The 18,854-nt window shown below is 36.0% G+C and overlaps 1 protein-coding gene across 1 annotated transcript in view; it reads right to left on the reverse strand.

Annotated features, from left to right (window-relative positions):
* Positions 1 to 5,052: 5,052 nt before the first annotated feature.
* The window catches only part of LOC146004312 (tubulin alpha-1 chain-like), a 73,566-nt gene continuing 59,764 nt past the window's right edge, over positions 5,053 to 18,854 (reverse strand). The window contains exon 6 of the mRNA XM_083143058.1: positions 5,053 to 5,374. Coding sequence (XP_082999184.1) covers positions 5,108 to 5,374 — 267 coding nt within the window. The 3' untranslated portion in view covers positions 5,053 to 5,107. The remainder of the gene's footprint in view (positions 5,375 to 18,854) is intronic.

Here is an 18,854-nt window from a genome sequence, read left to right on the forward strand (position 1 = left end):
ACACATGCGCGGAACGATATCCTTTAAAGACACATGCTCTGTCTTATGCAGTAACATGGTGAAAAAATAAATTTTCTAGCCTTGCTTATGGTGTTTAAGAAATAATATCTTTCACCTATGAGTGTCATTTTTTTTTCAATAGTCCTTTTCCCTTGTTAGTGAAAATTCGATAACTTTAATTGCGTCAGATGGTCTAAAGTGCTTATAGGCACAAATTATCGACATGATTGAAGGATAAGAATACAGTACTTTCTTTCTTCCCTGTTGTTTGCATTATCTACAGTAGACTATGTAAACTTTAAGTGTTTTATTTTTCAATAACGAAATTTATTTTTCTGAAATGTAGCTATAAGAGGTGCTCTGGTTACAAAAATAACATCATTTATTTTTTCTGAAAACATATCCGTACATTTTTGGCATGTACATGATCTAATCTGAATCTACCACACAGTGAAACAATATATAGGATACTTACCTTCAGTGTCGTCAGCTATTCCCGCCATCATTGCTATAGTGGAACCACAAGCAAAAAAACCTGCGCAGAAGCACATCGCGCCGGCGGGTGCGGGAAAGGGCAGGGGGGAGGAACATTCAGCGCGGCTCACATCAGCGTTGCCAGGCCAATTAATTTCTCGGGAGAATTCCTTAATAAACTATTGCTATGGAACCTCCAACGGCCAGCTCAAAAACACGTTTCCTGCTTATCTTACTTGAACGTGGAGGGGAGATGTAGAGTGAGACTCCACTCAGCCGTGAAAAGTGCTGTTTGAACTGTGAAATTATGTCAAACGCTACTCAATTGTGCTAGGACATTATTTTATTACTTTTACTACATTACTATTTTTAGATGGCTGTATTTTATCCTACCCCAAACTCTATTTCTATTTTAGTTATTTTACGTCGCTTTTGTGCCTCTACGGGTAAGTACGACAACAAGGATGAATGAAGAAGTGATGACATGGATGAAGTGACACAAACACAGTGAAACGTCCATGCCTTGCTAGGTAGAACCTCTGACTTCGTAGCGTGGGCAAATTATGTTATACATTATTTATATATATATGTATATATATATATATATATATATATATATATATATATATATATATATATATATATCAGGAGCGTATATTCTGGGCTAGCTAGGCTATCTGCGAAGCCTGAAGTCCAGAGAATAAAATACGGGAGAAAAATCGATCAGAAATTATAAATAATATTATTCATATCAGTGAGATGATGATGCTGATTCTGGAGTTGGCAACCTGATTTCTTATGAGTTGGCAACCTGATTTCTTATGAGTTGGTAACCTGATTTCTTATGAGTTGGCAGCCTGATTTCTTATGAGTTGGTAACCTGATTTACTATGAGTTGGTAAACTTATTTCTGTTCATAGCCTAGGACCACGTGACATAGTGAGATAGCCCAGATCTTGGACTCAGTATACGCCACTGATATATATATATATATGTGTGTGTGTGTGGGGGGGGGTGTGGGTGTGTGTGTGTGTGTGTGTGTGTGTGTGTGATTGTGTGTGTGGGGTGTTTATTTATAGCAGATGCGAAGGATAGGTGAACCCTAGCATACGCGTTGTGATCTTCAATTATTGAGGAAGACATGCTGAATAATTCACCAATATATTTCACATACGTAATTCATTTTCTCATTATGGTGCAGGACGCGTGCCAACCCCTAACGATACCTGTACACCGAACACCAGCAGAAGGCAAATTAATTTGTTATTGTTAGCATTCGACTTGAAAGATTGTGGAAAATCCCCGACAACGAAGGGCGGCACGTTAGCTTCATTTGTGAACACAACTTTCTACGATTTAATGTCCGAAAATAGAGACATGGCAGACCGCTTGTGTCGGTGCTGAGAAAGGGTAAACTTGCGGGTGTTTTCCGTGCACCCTCTTAGATTTTACCATCGAAAGATGCGGAAGAGATGAAAGACATTGGTCGGGTCCCTTGGATGGTTTACTTTATTTTGTTTGTAACACGTTCACTCCTGAAATGGAGATGTTCGCTTTCTTTTCGCCGCACATAGTGCTGGGTTTAGCACCATTGTTACAAAAATATCTGTGACGTTTACACCTTAAACAACGCGCGCCACTGCAACAGGGCGCTTTTATTGTGACTCTTTGCTTGGCGACTCTAGGTTATTCACAACCTATATCATAGAAAAGTTGCCTATATCGTTCCCTTCCCTTCTGGAAAATGAATGTTGACATAAAAGTACTTATTATTTCAGACGAGTCACAGTAATTTACATTCATTATTATAATAGGAACGTGGAAATTTCAAACTCAAGTGGTGTTTTCTGAGAGGGCAACGGTATTACGGGTTAATGTGCCTAGTTTACCCGCCTGATAAAAAAAATCATTGTTTCCCCCTAGCTGAAAAAATCTGCGGACGTTCCCTTGCCCCCAAGTGCGCACGCCTATGCCCCCCCCCCCCAAAACGTCGTTTATCCGCTACTGTTAGATCATTGGATTTTGTAGCAGATCTTCTGGTTTCTCATGGAAAAATCTCCTGATTTTTTCAAGTCTGACCTGGCAACACTGCCCCGAGCACCCACAACGGCAGGGAAGATGCGCGAACGCTTTTGACGGAAGGTTTTTTTCCTTGTGGTCGAACTATAGTTACTCTCTACTTTCTGTCGGTAATACCAGGTGGCAGTAGCTTAGCGATTTCTCAGCAGACGAAATGTACAAAATCATGCGGAAACAGAATCGAATGCCGAAAGATTCGCCATCACGCATTAAAAAAATAATAAAAGTTATGTACATGATCATGTACAAAGGGTCTGAAGGGGTTTTAAGCAATGTAATCTTCGTGTAGATTACGCGTATAAACGCATATAGACGTAAACTTATAGTCTACCTACAGCACATCACTGGCTACCACCGAGGAGCAAAGATCCCTCCGATGCATACAATCAGTTTCTCCACTGATGGACCCACTCCGAGGCATCGAATTGTTACCAGACCACACCGCAGCTAAAGACCAGGGACCACATCTAGCAAGGTGAGAGCGACAAAGCCGACAGCATCGCTTCCCAAATTTCATCACTTTTAGCTATAATCAGAGCAGCTACCCCCTTGTGACTAGATCTCACTACCAAAACCCAACGTCGTGCTGCAATATACACAGTATATACAGGGTGTACCAGAAGTGATAACGCAAACTGAAACTGTGAAAAGTACACGATAGTAGAAACAAAAGAATCTCAGTAAAAATGGGGTCGCAAACGAACCGCTTGCGAGATGATTCCCAATGTATATATACGATTCGCCACTGACTTGATTGTTTGTACACATCGTACGCTTGTCTCCTTGCGGACTCAGGAGTTTCTTCTTTAAAACTGAACACTGCCGAAAGGGGGCGTTGTAAACAAACCATACGTCCTGTACAGGGCGGAAGGCATAACAGGCACGTCACTTGTAAGGTGACAAGCGTACGATGTGTACAAACAATCAAGTAAGTGGCAGATCGTAACCATACATTCGCAATTATCTCGCAAACGTTTCGTTTGTAACACCAGGTTTACTGAGACTTTTTTGCATCTACTATCGTGTACTTTTCACAGTTTCAGTTTGAGCTATCACTTCTGATACACCCTGTATAACGAATTGTAGATATGAGTCTAGTAGCACGGAATAGACGCCTGTCCTAGTTATGATCAAAATTCTATTCGGTTTGTTATAATGTACATAGTTGTGGGAGGCTTGTCTGATGGTACTGTATGTGGCTAGGCACATGAAGCTCTGCAGAAAATCTGCCTGCTTATACACTTTTTATTCAACAAGCATAATAATATAAAAATCATATTTTAAAATGTAGAGAAAATATTTATTTCATCTTCGTACTTTCAATTCAGACTTTTTAGATTATTTTATGAATATTATTATTTGTTAGATAAACTTCGTGCCTCTTGGATAGAAGAAATGCTAACGATTACAATTTTATTTGCAAATTAATTAATGGAGAACTTCAAGTACACTATTTATTATCTAAAATTTCTCTAAAGACTCGTCACTCGGAAATATCTGCTCTGCAATTTATGTCATATCCCATTTTAGAAATAATAGGTATTTTAATATTCTTATATCGTAATACGGTCATAATCCACTGGAGTCTAATGACCTTTTATTATGAAACTAACATGTGTAATTGTGCTTTAGTCTAAGTGATCGTAGTGTATTTTTTTTAATTGTAATTGTTTTATTTCAACGTAAATTGGTCTTCTTAGTATGTTTTATCATGTAAAGGGTGGCTCAAAAGTCATCATCCTATTTGAACTGACCTTCATTTTGACATCTTGTTGTTTATGTCAGTAGTGTTTTGTCAGTTAAATAGAAGATACTCACGAAATCTATTGTGTGCGAAATTAAATAAGTATACCCCACAAGAACGTGGACAAATTGTGACAATTTTGCGTGACAATTTTCCGGGCAGAGTAATATCTCGTTTTGGTGAATTGCCATGGCCGGCCAGGTCCCCCGATTTACCCGCTGCAGATTTTTTTGCTTTGGGGATATTTGAAGTCAATGGTTTATGTGAATAAGCCAGAGAAGTTACAGCAACTAAGGACAATATTCAGCATGAAATTGAAAACATTTCCCCGCAGATTTCCAACACCATGGAAAACGCAATGAAAAGAGCCCAATTTTGCATCAATTCGAATGGTGGTAATTATTGGATGTTATCTTTAAAAATTGAGGACATAAAACTTACAAGATTCAATAAAAGTTTAACACAAAAAAACTACTTTGTTTAATTTAAAACCCAAACTTTTGGCTAAGAAAATCAGGTGATGGCTTTTGGGCCACCTTGTAGTACACTTATTTATTTTTCTATTATATATATTGTGTATATGTTATTTATCTATTGTAATAAATTGCTGTACAAGGCTTGTGTGCTGTTTTTCAGTAGTACAATCCAATACTTAAATAAATAAATACAATTGATAAGACATCCAATTTTTACATTGGAATGTATTTCGCTACTATACAATTTTGACATTTGCAGTATACTTCATTGCCCCCATAAATTATAACGAGTCAGAGTATATATTCCGGAAGCAAGACAGGTGGCGTAGCGACTTTAGTTCGAATCCGTGGCGACTTCCTTGTAGTCCATCTCGAGCGCTGCCAGGTCCTCCCTCGACTCCAAGAACTCTGCTTCCTCCATGCCCTCGCCCACGTACCAGTGGACGAACGCCCTTTTGGCAAACATCAGGTCGAATTTGTGATTCAGGCGAGACCAAGCTTCAACGATTGCTGTCGTGTTGCTGAGCATGCAAACTGCACGAGTTACATGCGCTAGGTCGCCGCCAGGAATCACAGTTGGAGGTTGGTAGTTGATGCCCAGCTGCAAGAAGGGAAGGAAGGAAAAAGTTACGAGGGTAAATCAAAAAGTAAGTTACACTCCCTGTATAGGACAAACAAAACACATTCAAAAGCAAATAAAGTATTGTATAAAAACGTATGAACATTCAAATTTTTCGACACAGTCACCAAGTTATTCCAAGCACTTTTCGTATCGTGTGACCAGTTTTGTGATTCCTTGTGTGTAAGAATTTCGTCCAGTTTGTTTCCAGCACTTCGACACTGCTTCGTGCTCTTCCTCATCTGACGCGAAACGCTCATCCCCTAGGTCTTGTTTGAGAGGGCCGAAAAGTTCAGGGTTCGGTTCGCTTGTAATCTTTAATTTTCACGCGGCTGTTGTTGGCAGCAATGATTTCATTCACGCGCACGTCGTTGTCAATAGTGTTCATAGTCTCAGGCTGCCCGACATGCGCTTCGTCGTTCACGTTCGTTCTTCCCCCTTCGAACATCGGCCACCATTTCGCGATCATGGGGAGTGACATTGCATTCTCACCATACACCTCGACAATTTGCCGATGGATTTCACTCCGATTATGCTTTTGTGGTCATAAAATTAGGACGACGGAGCGAGCGCACCTCAAAGTTGGACGCCACTTCAATATACGCGTCATACTCACACAGTGACTACTCGCATACTAAACAAGCTGCAGCACGGCTGCTTCGGATGCGGTAAGAAAACATTCCGGACAGTGTTGCCACCAAGCGTGACTATTTTATCTCTGTTAGTACATGAACACGGCTCGGGTGTAACTTACTTTTTTATTTTCCCTCGTAGGAGAAGGTCGGGAGGTATCAGACAGCGGCTAGTATCGGACAAGAGTAGTTTCAAGTAGTTGCTGCTTGAGGCAGAACTTGTCATGCAACTGACATGTTCACTGAATTATGAGAGGTGGGACCTTGCCATGTGGGAAGTAAAAGCCTTATCGTTTGTGTTTCTTGCTGCACGGAGATAAATTCAACGACTAGTAACTTCATCTGATGTAAGTGAAACTAGGTTTCTAGTTCACTATTGCAAACATTATCCATTACGCTGTAATTCCTCTTATTTTACTAATGCTCGTTTTGTTGTTGATTTTTGATGGCGTGTCGTTCGGGGGGTATCGGACAAAGAGATGGCGGGTGGTATCGGACAATCTTTATGATCAGTGAGATGTGGATTCTTATGATTGTGTTTGTTTTAGATAACTATGGAAAAATATTCGAGGAAAATGGGAAGAGAGCAGCGTGAAAGAAGCTATGCAAAAAGTAATGACTAAGGAAACGACAATTAGGGAAGCAAGTGAGAGTCTGTTCCGAAATGTACACTAGGGAATACATTTAAACATGTGGAAGCAGGGCAAGAAATCCGAATAAAATCATGTACAGTCAATAGTGGGACCTTCCAGAGAACCTTCTCCGATGCTTCTCTCACAAATAAATTGTGTTTATCAAGTAATAAACAAGTTTTTACTTACATACTGTTTCTGTCCGATACAACCCTCCAAATATCAAAAGTACAAAAAAAAAACGACTTTGGAAACCGCAAAATAAATTAACTGTTTATATTTTTAGAACAATGTGTTTTAAGGAATGAAGTTTCATACAATGTGTAATTTAATTAATTTTATCTGTCCAAAAAAATTAAATCTTGAAAAAAGCTGTGTCCGATACCACCGACCTTCCACTACGTCTATCTAATTCATGCACGTAAAAAAACTCACGGTAAAAAGCAAATAAAAAAGTACGCGGCTCACTCGCATCACCTATGGAGCTGTCAAGGAGGTGTGGTTCTTTTCTCAGCTGGAACCCAACATCGTCTCTTGCTGTTTACTGTATTCCTTGCCTGTTGCTTTAAAAGTAGTCGTTTTGTCTTCCACCAATTCGCTCGATTGCATACAATAACTCACAAGGAAGAATTCATAACGTACGAAACAACACAATACATGCCAAACACACAGAGCGTACGAGATGATTAATCTAAATAACGGATGTCCCAAATAAAAGTATACCCAACCCAAATGAAAGCTGATTTGATTTGTGATAATAATTTATAAGGTAGGTGAACCAAAGGTAGACAGTGTTCTCAAGCTGGCTCACTTTACAAACATCATATTAGTGTCTAACACATAAAAAATAGCACTACATTAATGTATCCAAGTAGATGTTGACCCAGCCAAGCTCGGTCGCTATTTAATATTCGCAGTTTATTTGCAAGGGTGTTAATTAATTTGCACGTACTTATAACTAATTTGCACGTACTTAGAACTAATTAGCATGTACTTAGAATACTTTACATTTATGTATTTGCTTAATTATAACTTTTATGAATATATAATTATTTATTTTATGAAAAATATGTATATAGAAGGTAATTAGAGGTACTAAACGCTATGCATATGGTTTTATATTCATTACTGCAAAGTATGTAATGTATCAATCGATAATATTAATGTTTATAATATTGAAAATAAGTTTTCTATGGTTTATGAACCGCTATGAACGGTGGTAATGGTACGAAAGAAGACGGTCCCGGTACTCGAACCCGCGATATGTAACGGTAATAAATGGTTTTAGTGTACAATGTATATAATAATGTATGTTATTATGGTATGAAAGACGATGGTACGACACGCTAGACAGAATACTGTCTCCGAATTTCGACTCCGCTCTGATGCCAGACAGAGAGAATGAATTAATATTCCGCGCAGGTAGAGGAGAAAGGGATTTGGGGAGTGTGCGTTCAAGGTCAAATGACGTCACAACGTCAGAACAAAGAAGGAACCCGATTGACCAATCAGAGATCGCGTGGGTAGGTTTTCAGAACCGGTTTTTTTTTCCAAGGTTAACCAGTACGCAAGAACAGGGGAAAGCTATGCAATACTGTAGGGCAGGGGAGGGATTCAACCAGACAACAAAGGATGTCTGGAATGCGCAGCAATGGTCAAATTCTGAAGCTATGCGTTGCTTGTAGAACCGGTTTCCGCCGCCAATTAATATTCCGCTCAGGGTTGCCCCAAGGCACAGGACGCTTTAGCGAGGGTTTTAGGGTAGAAAGCTTGCATGTTAGAACAGGTTTCTGTCAAAGTAGCCCAATGTTACCGAGAACACAAGAAAGAAGGATTTTTGGATACCCAATTAGATTGGAGCGAGAATTTTATTTTGAACAAGGAGAACGAAGCGTAAGGGTTTATTATCTGTACTAGGAAGAAGGGAGAGCTCTCAGGGACTGGACCTACAGTTTTCACTATTTGCTTTTATCACGGGGTATCGAACCTAGGACCCATTGATTATTGACTTAGGTAGTAAATTTATGTTACTGTGTGCTATTTAACATAATATTGAGTTTATTTTTTACCAAACTTTGACTTTATGTCAAACATTTTCCCAGCTTATCCTTATTTCTTCTCAAATAACACAATTTAAACGATTCTAGCAAGAGTTTTTATTATATTTTCAACACACAAACTGTGTTCTTCAATTTTTAATTGTTTATTTTTCAAGTTTTGGACACACAAAGTGTGTCTTGGCAACTTTTAACTAATTATTTTACAACTTTGTTAGGCAACATTTTTTTTATTAAATTTTGGACTCACAAAGACATTTTTTTCAACTTTTAACTTATTATTTTACAACTTTATGTTAATTTTTACCAAAATAACACTATTTATACTATTCAGGCAACATTTTTTCATTAAAATCTGGATTCACAAAGACATTTTTTTCAACTTTTAACTTATTATTTTACGATTTTATGTTAATTTTTTTACCAAAATAACACTATTTATACTATTCAGGCAACATTTTTTCATTAAAGTTTGGACTCACAAAGACATTTTTTTCAACTTTTAACTTATTATTTTACAATTTTATGTTAATTTTTTTATCAAAATAACACTATTTATAATATTCAGGCAATATTTTTTATTATATTTTGGACTCACAAAGATATATTTACAACTTTTTAATTTATTATTTTACAATTTTATACCTATTTTTACCAAAATAACACTATTTATACTATTCAGGCAACATTTTTTCATTAATTTTGGATTCACAAAGACATTTTTTTCAACTTTTAACTTATTATTTTACAACTTTATGTTAATTTTTACCAAAATAATACTATTTATACTATTCAGGCAACATTTTTTCATTAAATTTTGGATTCACAAAGACATTTTTTTCAACTTTTAACTTATTATTTTACAACTTTATGTTAATTTTTTACCAAAATAACACTATTTATACTATTCAGGCAACATTTTTTATTAAATTTTGGACTCACAAAGTGTGTGTTCTCAACTTCTATCTGTTTATTTCACAAGTTTAGGCTTATTATTACCAAAATAATACAATTCAATCTGTTCAGGAAAGACTTTTAGTGAAATTTTCGACACACAAAGTGTGTATTCTCAACTTCTATCTGTTTATTTCACAAGTTTAGGCTTATTATTACCAAAATAACACAATTCAATCTGTTCAGGAAAAATAGTTATATTTTCGACACACAAAGTGTGTTCTCAACTTTTATTTGTTTATTTCACAAGTTTAGCCTAATATTTACTCAAATAACACGATTTGAACGTGTTTTTTTATTACATTTTGGACACACACGTACTCACACCCACACATCCACACACACACACACACACACACACACCCACACACACACACCCACACACACACACAGAGAGAGAGAGCAGAGAGCAGAGAAAGAGAGAGAGAGAGAGAGAGAGAGATTTTTCCAAGTTTACAGGATTATTCTCCAAGTTTACTCAAATAACACAATTTAGATGTGTTGTGAATTAAATTTTGTACACGTGAAGTGTGTTTCGTCAAGTTTTACCCTTTTATTTTACAAGTTTAGGCTTAATATTACTCAAATAACACAATTTAATCCAGTCAGGAAGGATTTGTTATTATATTTTGGATGCACAAAGAGATGTTTTCAACTTTTTTACTGATTTTTGCAGGGTATGTATTAATTTGTATTTATTTTGTTTTGTATCATATATACATTTACAAATTTTTAACTTAGAGTTTAGTATTTATTTAAATCTTTTCAAAAACACTAAAGAAAAAGTACTTTTAGCTAAAATGTAAGCCACAGAATATATTATTATTATTATTATTATTATTAGGGTTTACTGATTTCCACTATGCTATTTTTGGTTCTGTATTTCTATATGTATTTATTTAGGTCAGGTTACGCCTGCTACGTAGGAAAGTTTGTTTATTTTAGAGTTTGCTGAGTATTTTGTTACTTTTATACTAGGTAAAGTTTTCTAAATATATCAGGTAGAGCTCCATCCATATACTTTTGTTTTTGCTGTTTGGAGATGATGTGATCAGCATCACTCTCCATCTGCTTTTTATTTTATGTACCCAATATTATTTTGAGGCTTAGTGAATTCTAGAGCCTATTTATGCAGGAGAGAGGGCTTGAAAATTTTGATCTCAGATAACCCACAACTATTTGTCAGAGTATTTTAAAGGATATTTTATATTTATTATGTGCCACTAGAATATCAAAGCTTGCTTAATTTATATGTCTGTAACGCTGTTATTGTATTTCTAGCTAAGGCTTACTGGATAAAGTACACGAAATGTTTATCATTTCGACTATTTACCTTTATACGAGGCCCAATTTTTAGTGTAACGAAAATTATTGTGTGTCTATAAAGACTGAAATTCCTTTACCGATGGGTCCATAACTGGACGCTTACCAACATTGTTCCTTTTTTTTTTTTAAAAAAAAAATATATAACCATTTATCAATATATTGACAATTCACAGGATAAGACGAAGTTCACAGACGACTGACTATATGGACCATAGGTCCACTTGCTAAACTTTTTTCTATGCTAGAAGAATAATTTAGCCTTATAGCCTTTTTCAAAGTATTTTTGAAGTATTACTGGTTTTTTGGGTGCATCAACACTTGGGTTATTTCCATTTGGTTTATTATACGAGGCTACAATCACTATCTGAACACTGAAATTCTCTGATTGAAACTTAAAGCTTAGGCTGTAACTAGGGACTTAGTATGTATAGCGACAATTTATAGGACAACACGAACCTTACAAAGGATTATAGGTTACGTAGGACCACACGCCAGAGCTTTGTTAATCTGCAAGAAGCACTTACAGCTAATATTACGAGGAAATTAGCTTGATTTTTACTGTTTCACGAGAATGCTACCTTTTATGCACCCAATATTTGCTTTTTCAAGTAACTACATGTACCAGAAGCACTTACAGGCCAACTCTAACTAGACTTCGACTTATATAAATTTATAAAGAACTATATTTCTGAGGAAGTACGCAAAAGCAGATCACCCGATTAAAGTATCTGAAAAACAGACTTTTCTATGCAACTATATTTTTATTGACAGGATTATTTAACAGATCAAACAGGAAGACTGCAAAATTTATTAAATGTAGTTCTATAGTAAAGGTGGTTTCAGAGATATAAAAAGAACAAACATAAGATTTTGCTGTTTTTTCTTCTGAGGCTAATCGCGACGCTAAGGGTAAATGGCGAGGAAATGTAACGGAGGAGAAACAGTCCCAAAAGTTATGGGCTGCATTTAAGTTAATACCACAGAGATATTACAGTAGGTGTAGTTTCTACCAGGCACGTATCCAGAGGGGGGGCTTAGGGGGCTCGAGCCCCCCCCGAAAGTTTTAGGTTTACACTAGATAAAATGAGGTTTTTGGTTTCTTGTGATGTGAAATAAAATAATGTGACAATAATTTAAGGAGAGAAATAATTATCGAGGCACGGAGAATGTTCCGTAACCCTGTTATTGATAATAGCACGTATCCAAGATGGGACACAGGGGGCTCGACCCTCTCCCCAGAAAATTTTTCAGTTTACGTTAGATAAAATTAGTTTTTTGGCTTCTTGAATAATGTGATAATAATGTAAGGAGAGAAATAATTATCGAGGCAAGATGAAGCATTTTTTATACCCCTGTTATTGTTAATAGCACGTATCCAAGGTGGGGATGAGGTGACTCGAGCCCCACCCCCTCAGGAAATTTTTAATTTACACTAGATAAAATTCGATTTTGGCGTCTTGAATAATATGAAGATAATAAATTTATAAATCTGAGAGAAATAATTATCGAAACAAGACGGAGAGTGTTCTATAACCTTATTATTGTCAATAGCACGCATCCAAGGTGGGAATCAGGAGGCTCGAGCCCCCCTTCAGGATTTTTTCTGTTTACACTAGATAAAACTAGGATTTTGGCTTCTTGAATAATGTGATGATAATTTGGGAGAAATAATTTTCGAGACAAGACGGAGAATGGTCTATAACCCTGTTATTGTTAATAGCACGTATCCAAGGTGAGGTTGAGGTTGCTCGAGCCCCCCCCCCCCACGGAAATTTTTTATTTTACACTAGATAAATTTAGGTTTTTGGCTTTTTGTGACAATGATTTAAGGAGATATAGGCAATTATCGAGGCAAGACGGAGAATGTTCTATAACCCTGTTGTTGATAATATTGCACGTAAACTTTTCTTGCACTTTCGGTGTTGTCGCAGTGCACTTGAGCACTATGTAGAAACTTGTCAGCATTTGGAAGTTGCACAACAAAGGTAGCGCCACACGTAGGGAGATTCGTTGTACTTTCTAATCTCTGAAAGGCGGGAGAGGGTACTTTCTTGAATGAGAGAATGAGTCAACTACTGGCAATATTAACGAATCGTTTTATCTGCGGAACGTTCTAGAATATAATGAGGATATAAATACGCGGATTCAATTTTTCTGTTGATCTGTACAAAGAATTGGTTAATGAGATTTCAGAGGTAAGTGTGACAATTCATACAGTCGATTAGTGATCAGTCAGCGTTCTCTGGTTGCTTTATAAGATATAGTGATTCGAAAATGAAGACATTGACGACAGCAGAACTTCCGAGGCCTCAGTGTAGTGCTAGTTCGGGTCGAGGGCCGAAGAGATCAAGGACCTTCCCCCCTCCCCCCTCTCTCTCTCTCTCCCCTCTCTCTCTCTCAAGTGAATATTTCAGCAGTACCGGATATTGGAGTGGTTTATTAAAACAGAAATAAGCTGCATAGATCAACTGAAAATCAAAGTTTTGAGTGATTATTTAGTTTATCCAGAACTAAATTTCGTATATGCAGTCCGAGAATTTCATGGTATAAAAAAATACTTTTGTTTAAGCCTACTGGGTTCGAAACACATTCAAACACTTAACTACCATAAAGAGACATCCGAAAATTTTATGAATGTCGAGAAGAGAAAGCAAGATGTTGCATATGCAGACATTTTAGGTGGAAATTACAGGCTCTACCAGGACCCAAATCAGGGCTCTACCAACTGAGCCACCTAGCCATCCTTGACTTCAACCGATTTTTCGTTAAAATGTCTACATAGTACATGTCCTGTATATATCAAATCGTAAGGTGTTGCCTGTATAGTGAACAAGCACAGAAAATATAGGAGAGAGAAGAAAACTGAGGAGCATTCCCACCGGTTGACCACCTGTGGTCAACAAGAGCTACTACTTCGAGGTGACAATGAAAGTGGCCTAATAAGGGAGATTTCACACCGTGTTGCCTGAAGATTAGGTTTGTGCTGCCATTTGTGTCGCTACGGTGTGAAACGTTGCTGTTGATTGGCCCATTCCAATCGACATGTATCGCTTGTCCCTTTGGTCTGAAACCTTCCCAAGTCTTGAAAATCCAAGTCACAAGGATGGAAAATTAGGACCTTGTTAAGGTTAGGTGTGAAGGCAGGCAGACAGCACCCTAAAGGATCATATCCAAACCTGCAGGAAGAACACATGTTACTTCAATCTCCAATACGGAATGATAAAAACTTCTGGTGAGTTGATTTTTAAAAAATGTGTCCGAGATAAAGAGAGGCGTGCCCAGAATTTTCGGAAGGGAGAGGGGTTACGCATACTATTTTTGGTGGTCAGTCCTGATTTTACCAATTTTCTCCTGTCTTTGACATTCCTCTTTCTTTTTTTTTTTTTAAAAAAAAAGGAATACTGGGTCAAATGGGGTTATGACCTCACCAACCCTCCCTTGGGTAAGCATTTGATCATACTGGGAGACGAAACATTAGATGTGTTGGGAAGGGAAGGGTTTTCACTGTGATCCACCTGTATTCGAGAAGACTTCCTTTGTTTCGTGCCGATGTATGACAAGACAGCGGAAGCTGTGACAGGCATTTTTGAACACTTGTGAGTGCTAAGGCCTGAATCTGAACAATTTGGTGGGTTTCGGCTTTTATAAGAGCTGCAAACATGGGAGGACAAGACACGTTAGTGGTGTTCAGGCTCGAATCAGAGAGAAATATTCGAGAGCTGTCTGCGTCCAGTTCGCAGCCCACAATTTGAATCTCGCGTTGTCGAGTGGATTGTCCATCCCGTGCATGTGTAACAGCTTCGTAAAAACACTCAAAGACACCATAGACGTTCTTATGCCTGATTAGAAGAAATGGACAAACACACATACTGAGATGGTTCCGGCACACAATGTTAATGCATGGAAACAGAGGAGTCGAGTGGTAAAAAATGTTCCGATTTCACGTTCTGATTAAAATGACAGCCTTACATTAGCGACGATTTAGGGGATAGTTGCTCCCCATTTTTTATTTTCTTGTCTCAACATTATGGCCTCTTAATGTTAAGCCATGTCTACCAAGAGAAAGTAAACTTTGCTTGCAACGCCCTCCGCACCCCCCCCCCCCCCGTTTTGGAACCCAATTGTCATCACTGGTCTTGAACATACAATTGTGAGGTTCTTACATCCCTTAAAAAAATTGTGTTGAGCCCCCCCCGAAAGGAAATCCTGGATACGTGCCTGGTTTCTACCACCAGAATTTTTCTATCATAATAATACTGGTTATGCTGTACTGTTAGCTAAAGATGCTGATATTTGAGAAACTTAAAAGCTTATTTGCAAAATTTTAGATAAATAATAATCTGTTAGACTGTAAACATATTTTATATCCATTCTGCAAAAGATCCGATGACAAAATTTAAAAATTGTTATCGTCCAGACAGGGACTCGAACCCTGGACAGATAGGTTAAAAGCCTAACGCTATACCAACTAAGCTATCTGGGCACAAGGTATTTTTTTTCTTGAAAAGTTAGTTATGTTAAGAAATATATTGAAACATTTGAGAACACTCTTGGTCTGGTTCGACAGAGAAGGAGACAACATTTCCAAATTTTTACAGACTGGGTGTATTTTTCTTACTATTGATTTCTCTTTCTGGATGCCATGTGTTTACATAAAAAAATTCAAAGTACATTGTTAAAGTCAAAGTGTGTTAAAATTCAATTTTTCAAAGTTAAAGTTTTAAAAATACAATTTTCTAAAATTAAAAATTATAATAGTATATTTTTGTTAGTAGAAGTTTTTATACTAGGGCAAATTACTTTGTTGTTAATGTAAAATTTGTTAGTTAATGTAAAATTAAAGTAACTAACAATCAATTTTTCAAATTTAAAGTTTTAAAAATACAATTTCCTAAAATTAAAAGTTATAATAGTACATTTTTGTTAGTAGAAGTTTTTATACTAGAGTAAATTCTTTTGTTGTTAAAGTAAAATTTGTTAGTTAATGTAAAATTAAAGTAACTAAAATTAAAAAAAATAAAAAATACTGAACAAATAAACAAATAAAGATCTAAGAAAAGAAGCAAACAACCTACGTCAAATTCAAGCAGCAAGAGGATTACACAGAAACCAACATGGCATCCAGAAAGAGAAATCAATAGTCACACCCATAGCACAGTTTAAAAAACTACATAGCTGAAACCTTTGAGAAACATAAAACTGCAAACACAATATATCCAGATTCTTCCAAGGCATAGGATAGAGTAAAAACATGGCTTGCTTATGGACAAACTCAACAACATAGGAATAAAATAGACAAGCAATTCTTTTTTCAGTAGAAAATTCCAATTACTCAAGTAAGCTACATCATACGTAGTACATAAGAAGAGCAAATTAACATCATCAGCAGTAAACCATCATGCAACTTCTACCTGCTGAAACAACTAAGTGAGTATAATGTATCAGAAAAATGCCTACATTTCAGCCTAATTTACCTCTACATTAATAATACTACCAGAATACTAAGACTTCAAAAGTGAACACTAAGAATAATGTTCAGACTAAAGTATAGAGCATCTTGCAAAGGATTATTACTCCCTACATCTACAAGTCAATAACAATTATTCTAAATACTACGAACTTGGACAAAATATAGTCAAATACACAACACAAGAAGGAAAATAATTACAAGTAAAACAGCAGACACTCAATATCTCAAAACAATCATGTAAAAATATTCTACAACAAACTGCCTCATAACATAAAACTGCTAAGTCCCAAAAACATATACAAATACAATCAATAAAAACTACTTGAAAAGGGAAAACTGACTACAGTCTCACAGACTTGATGTAAAATAACAGCAAAACTTAGAAGCATGCACAGTCAATTGTGCTCAATTTGCATCCAGTTCACATGCAAACTATCATGAAAAGGTTCAAAACAGTCTCCCAGCTCAGTTCTCATCTATACTTGGACAACAAAATCCTGCAACAAATTCTCAGAAATCCTACCTTTCCTACCCTTGCTTAAATAGCTAAAGTGCAATCTTCATATTAAAATATTGAAAAAAGGCATATCTATTTACATAAACGTGTGTACACATGTGTTTGTCTGCGTGTACTCTTAGATAAATTGATAAAAAAAGCAATATAGTTATAAATCAAAGACTATACCTAATAATATTAATTTCAAAATAAGCTGATAGAAAAAGATATAATAACTACAGTATAAGCTTTTAATTTTTGTTAATTACAAAAAAATAAAAGTTAAATACAGTAAATAAACTTGGTCCCTTACATTGAAAAAGGAACATAAATTGAAAGTATTTGAACATAAGATCCTTAGGAAAAGATTTGGGCCTAAAACAGATGAGGAGACAGATGAGTGGAGAAGGTTACATAATTTAGAAGTACATAATTTGTATTCATGTCCAGATATTTTTAGAATGATTAAATCAAGAAGACTTAGGTGTGTAGATCATGTGGTACGAATGGGAGAGGAAAGAAGAGTATACAGGATTCTTGTTGGGAAACCTGATGGTAAAAGACCAAAACAAAGATGGAGGGATAATGTAGAGATGGACCTAAAGGAAATTGGTAGGGAAGGAAAGGAGTATATAGATCTTGCTCAGGACAGGGACAGCTGAAAGGCATGTGTTGCTGTAGCCATGAACATTCGGGTTTAAGAAGGCTAGAGAGTTAGTTACTTATACATTAAATAAGCATAATATTTGGATTGTAAGTAGTGAATATAACAAATGTACAATGCATTGTGCGAAAACTGTCAACTTTGCATTATAAGCAGAAAATTAAACCAGTTTGCCCTAGAAATACATTTCAAGAATAGCCCAAAATAGCATGCGTAATAGAAAATTAAGAAAACTTTCTGATGCATAAAAGTACTGACTACTGCTGAATGAATCAATTACTGTAAAATATTCTTCTTTGATTCAAGTAATTTAACTGTAAACATTATCTTTTGTGTGTAAAATATAATTGTAAGTTGAACTGATAAGTACAAATATTAACTTTATACGCCTTCATACACTCTAAATAACATAACTTTGATATATAAATTAGTAACAATTTGTTAAAATTAAGTTAAACTGTAGAATTGTTTTCTTAAATAAATATAAAAATACTAAACAAATAATTCCTTCTTTTCCTATTTAAAGGATGCCAAACAGTGTAAACCAGTTGTTAGTGGCTAAATAACATAACATTTGAAGGCAGTAACAATATTTTTAAAAAATACTGTTTCTTACCTAACTTTGTGAATTAAATACTAGTACATTTTGTCAAATTATAAATAAAATATACCTATTTCTTTGGTATTTGTACTAAAGTGAAGAAAATGTTACTAAAACTTGGCTAGTACAGTAAATCTGAGAGTTTTAGCTTTATTTGTCCGTAACTGGATATAATTGTAACTTGTTAATCTCGCCAAACAAAATCTTTACCTCAATTTTGGAAGCTAGCTGAACTTTAGCGTTTCGAATTACATATAGTGAAGGCCTCTATAGTGGAAAAATACACCCAGTCTGTAAAAATTTGGAAATGTTGTCTCCTTCTCTGTCGAACCAGACCAAGAGTGTTCTCAAATGTTTCAATATATTTCTTAACATAACTAACTTTTCAAGAAAAAAAATACCTTGTGCCCAGATAGCTTAGTTGGTATAGCGTTAGGCTTTTAACCTATCTGTCCAGGGTTCGAGTCCCTGTCTGGACGATAACAATTTTTAAATTTTGTCATCGGATCTTTTGCAGAATGGATATAAAATATGTTTACAGTCTAACAGATTATTATTTATCTAAAATTTTGCAAATAAGCTTTTAAGTTTCTCAAATATCAGCATCTTTAGCTAACAGTACAGCATAAC

Source organism: Lepisma saccharinum, chromosome 21 (assembly GCF_977018435.1).
Source record: "Lepisma saccharinum chromosome 21, izLepSacc3.1, whole genome shotgun sequence".
NCBI classification, from domain to species: Eukaryota; Metazoa; Arthropoda; class Insecta; order Zygentoma; family Lepismatidae; genus Lepisma; species Lepisma saccharinum.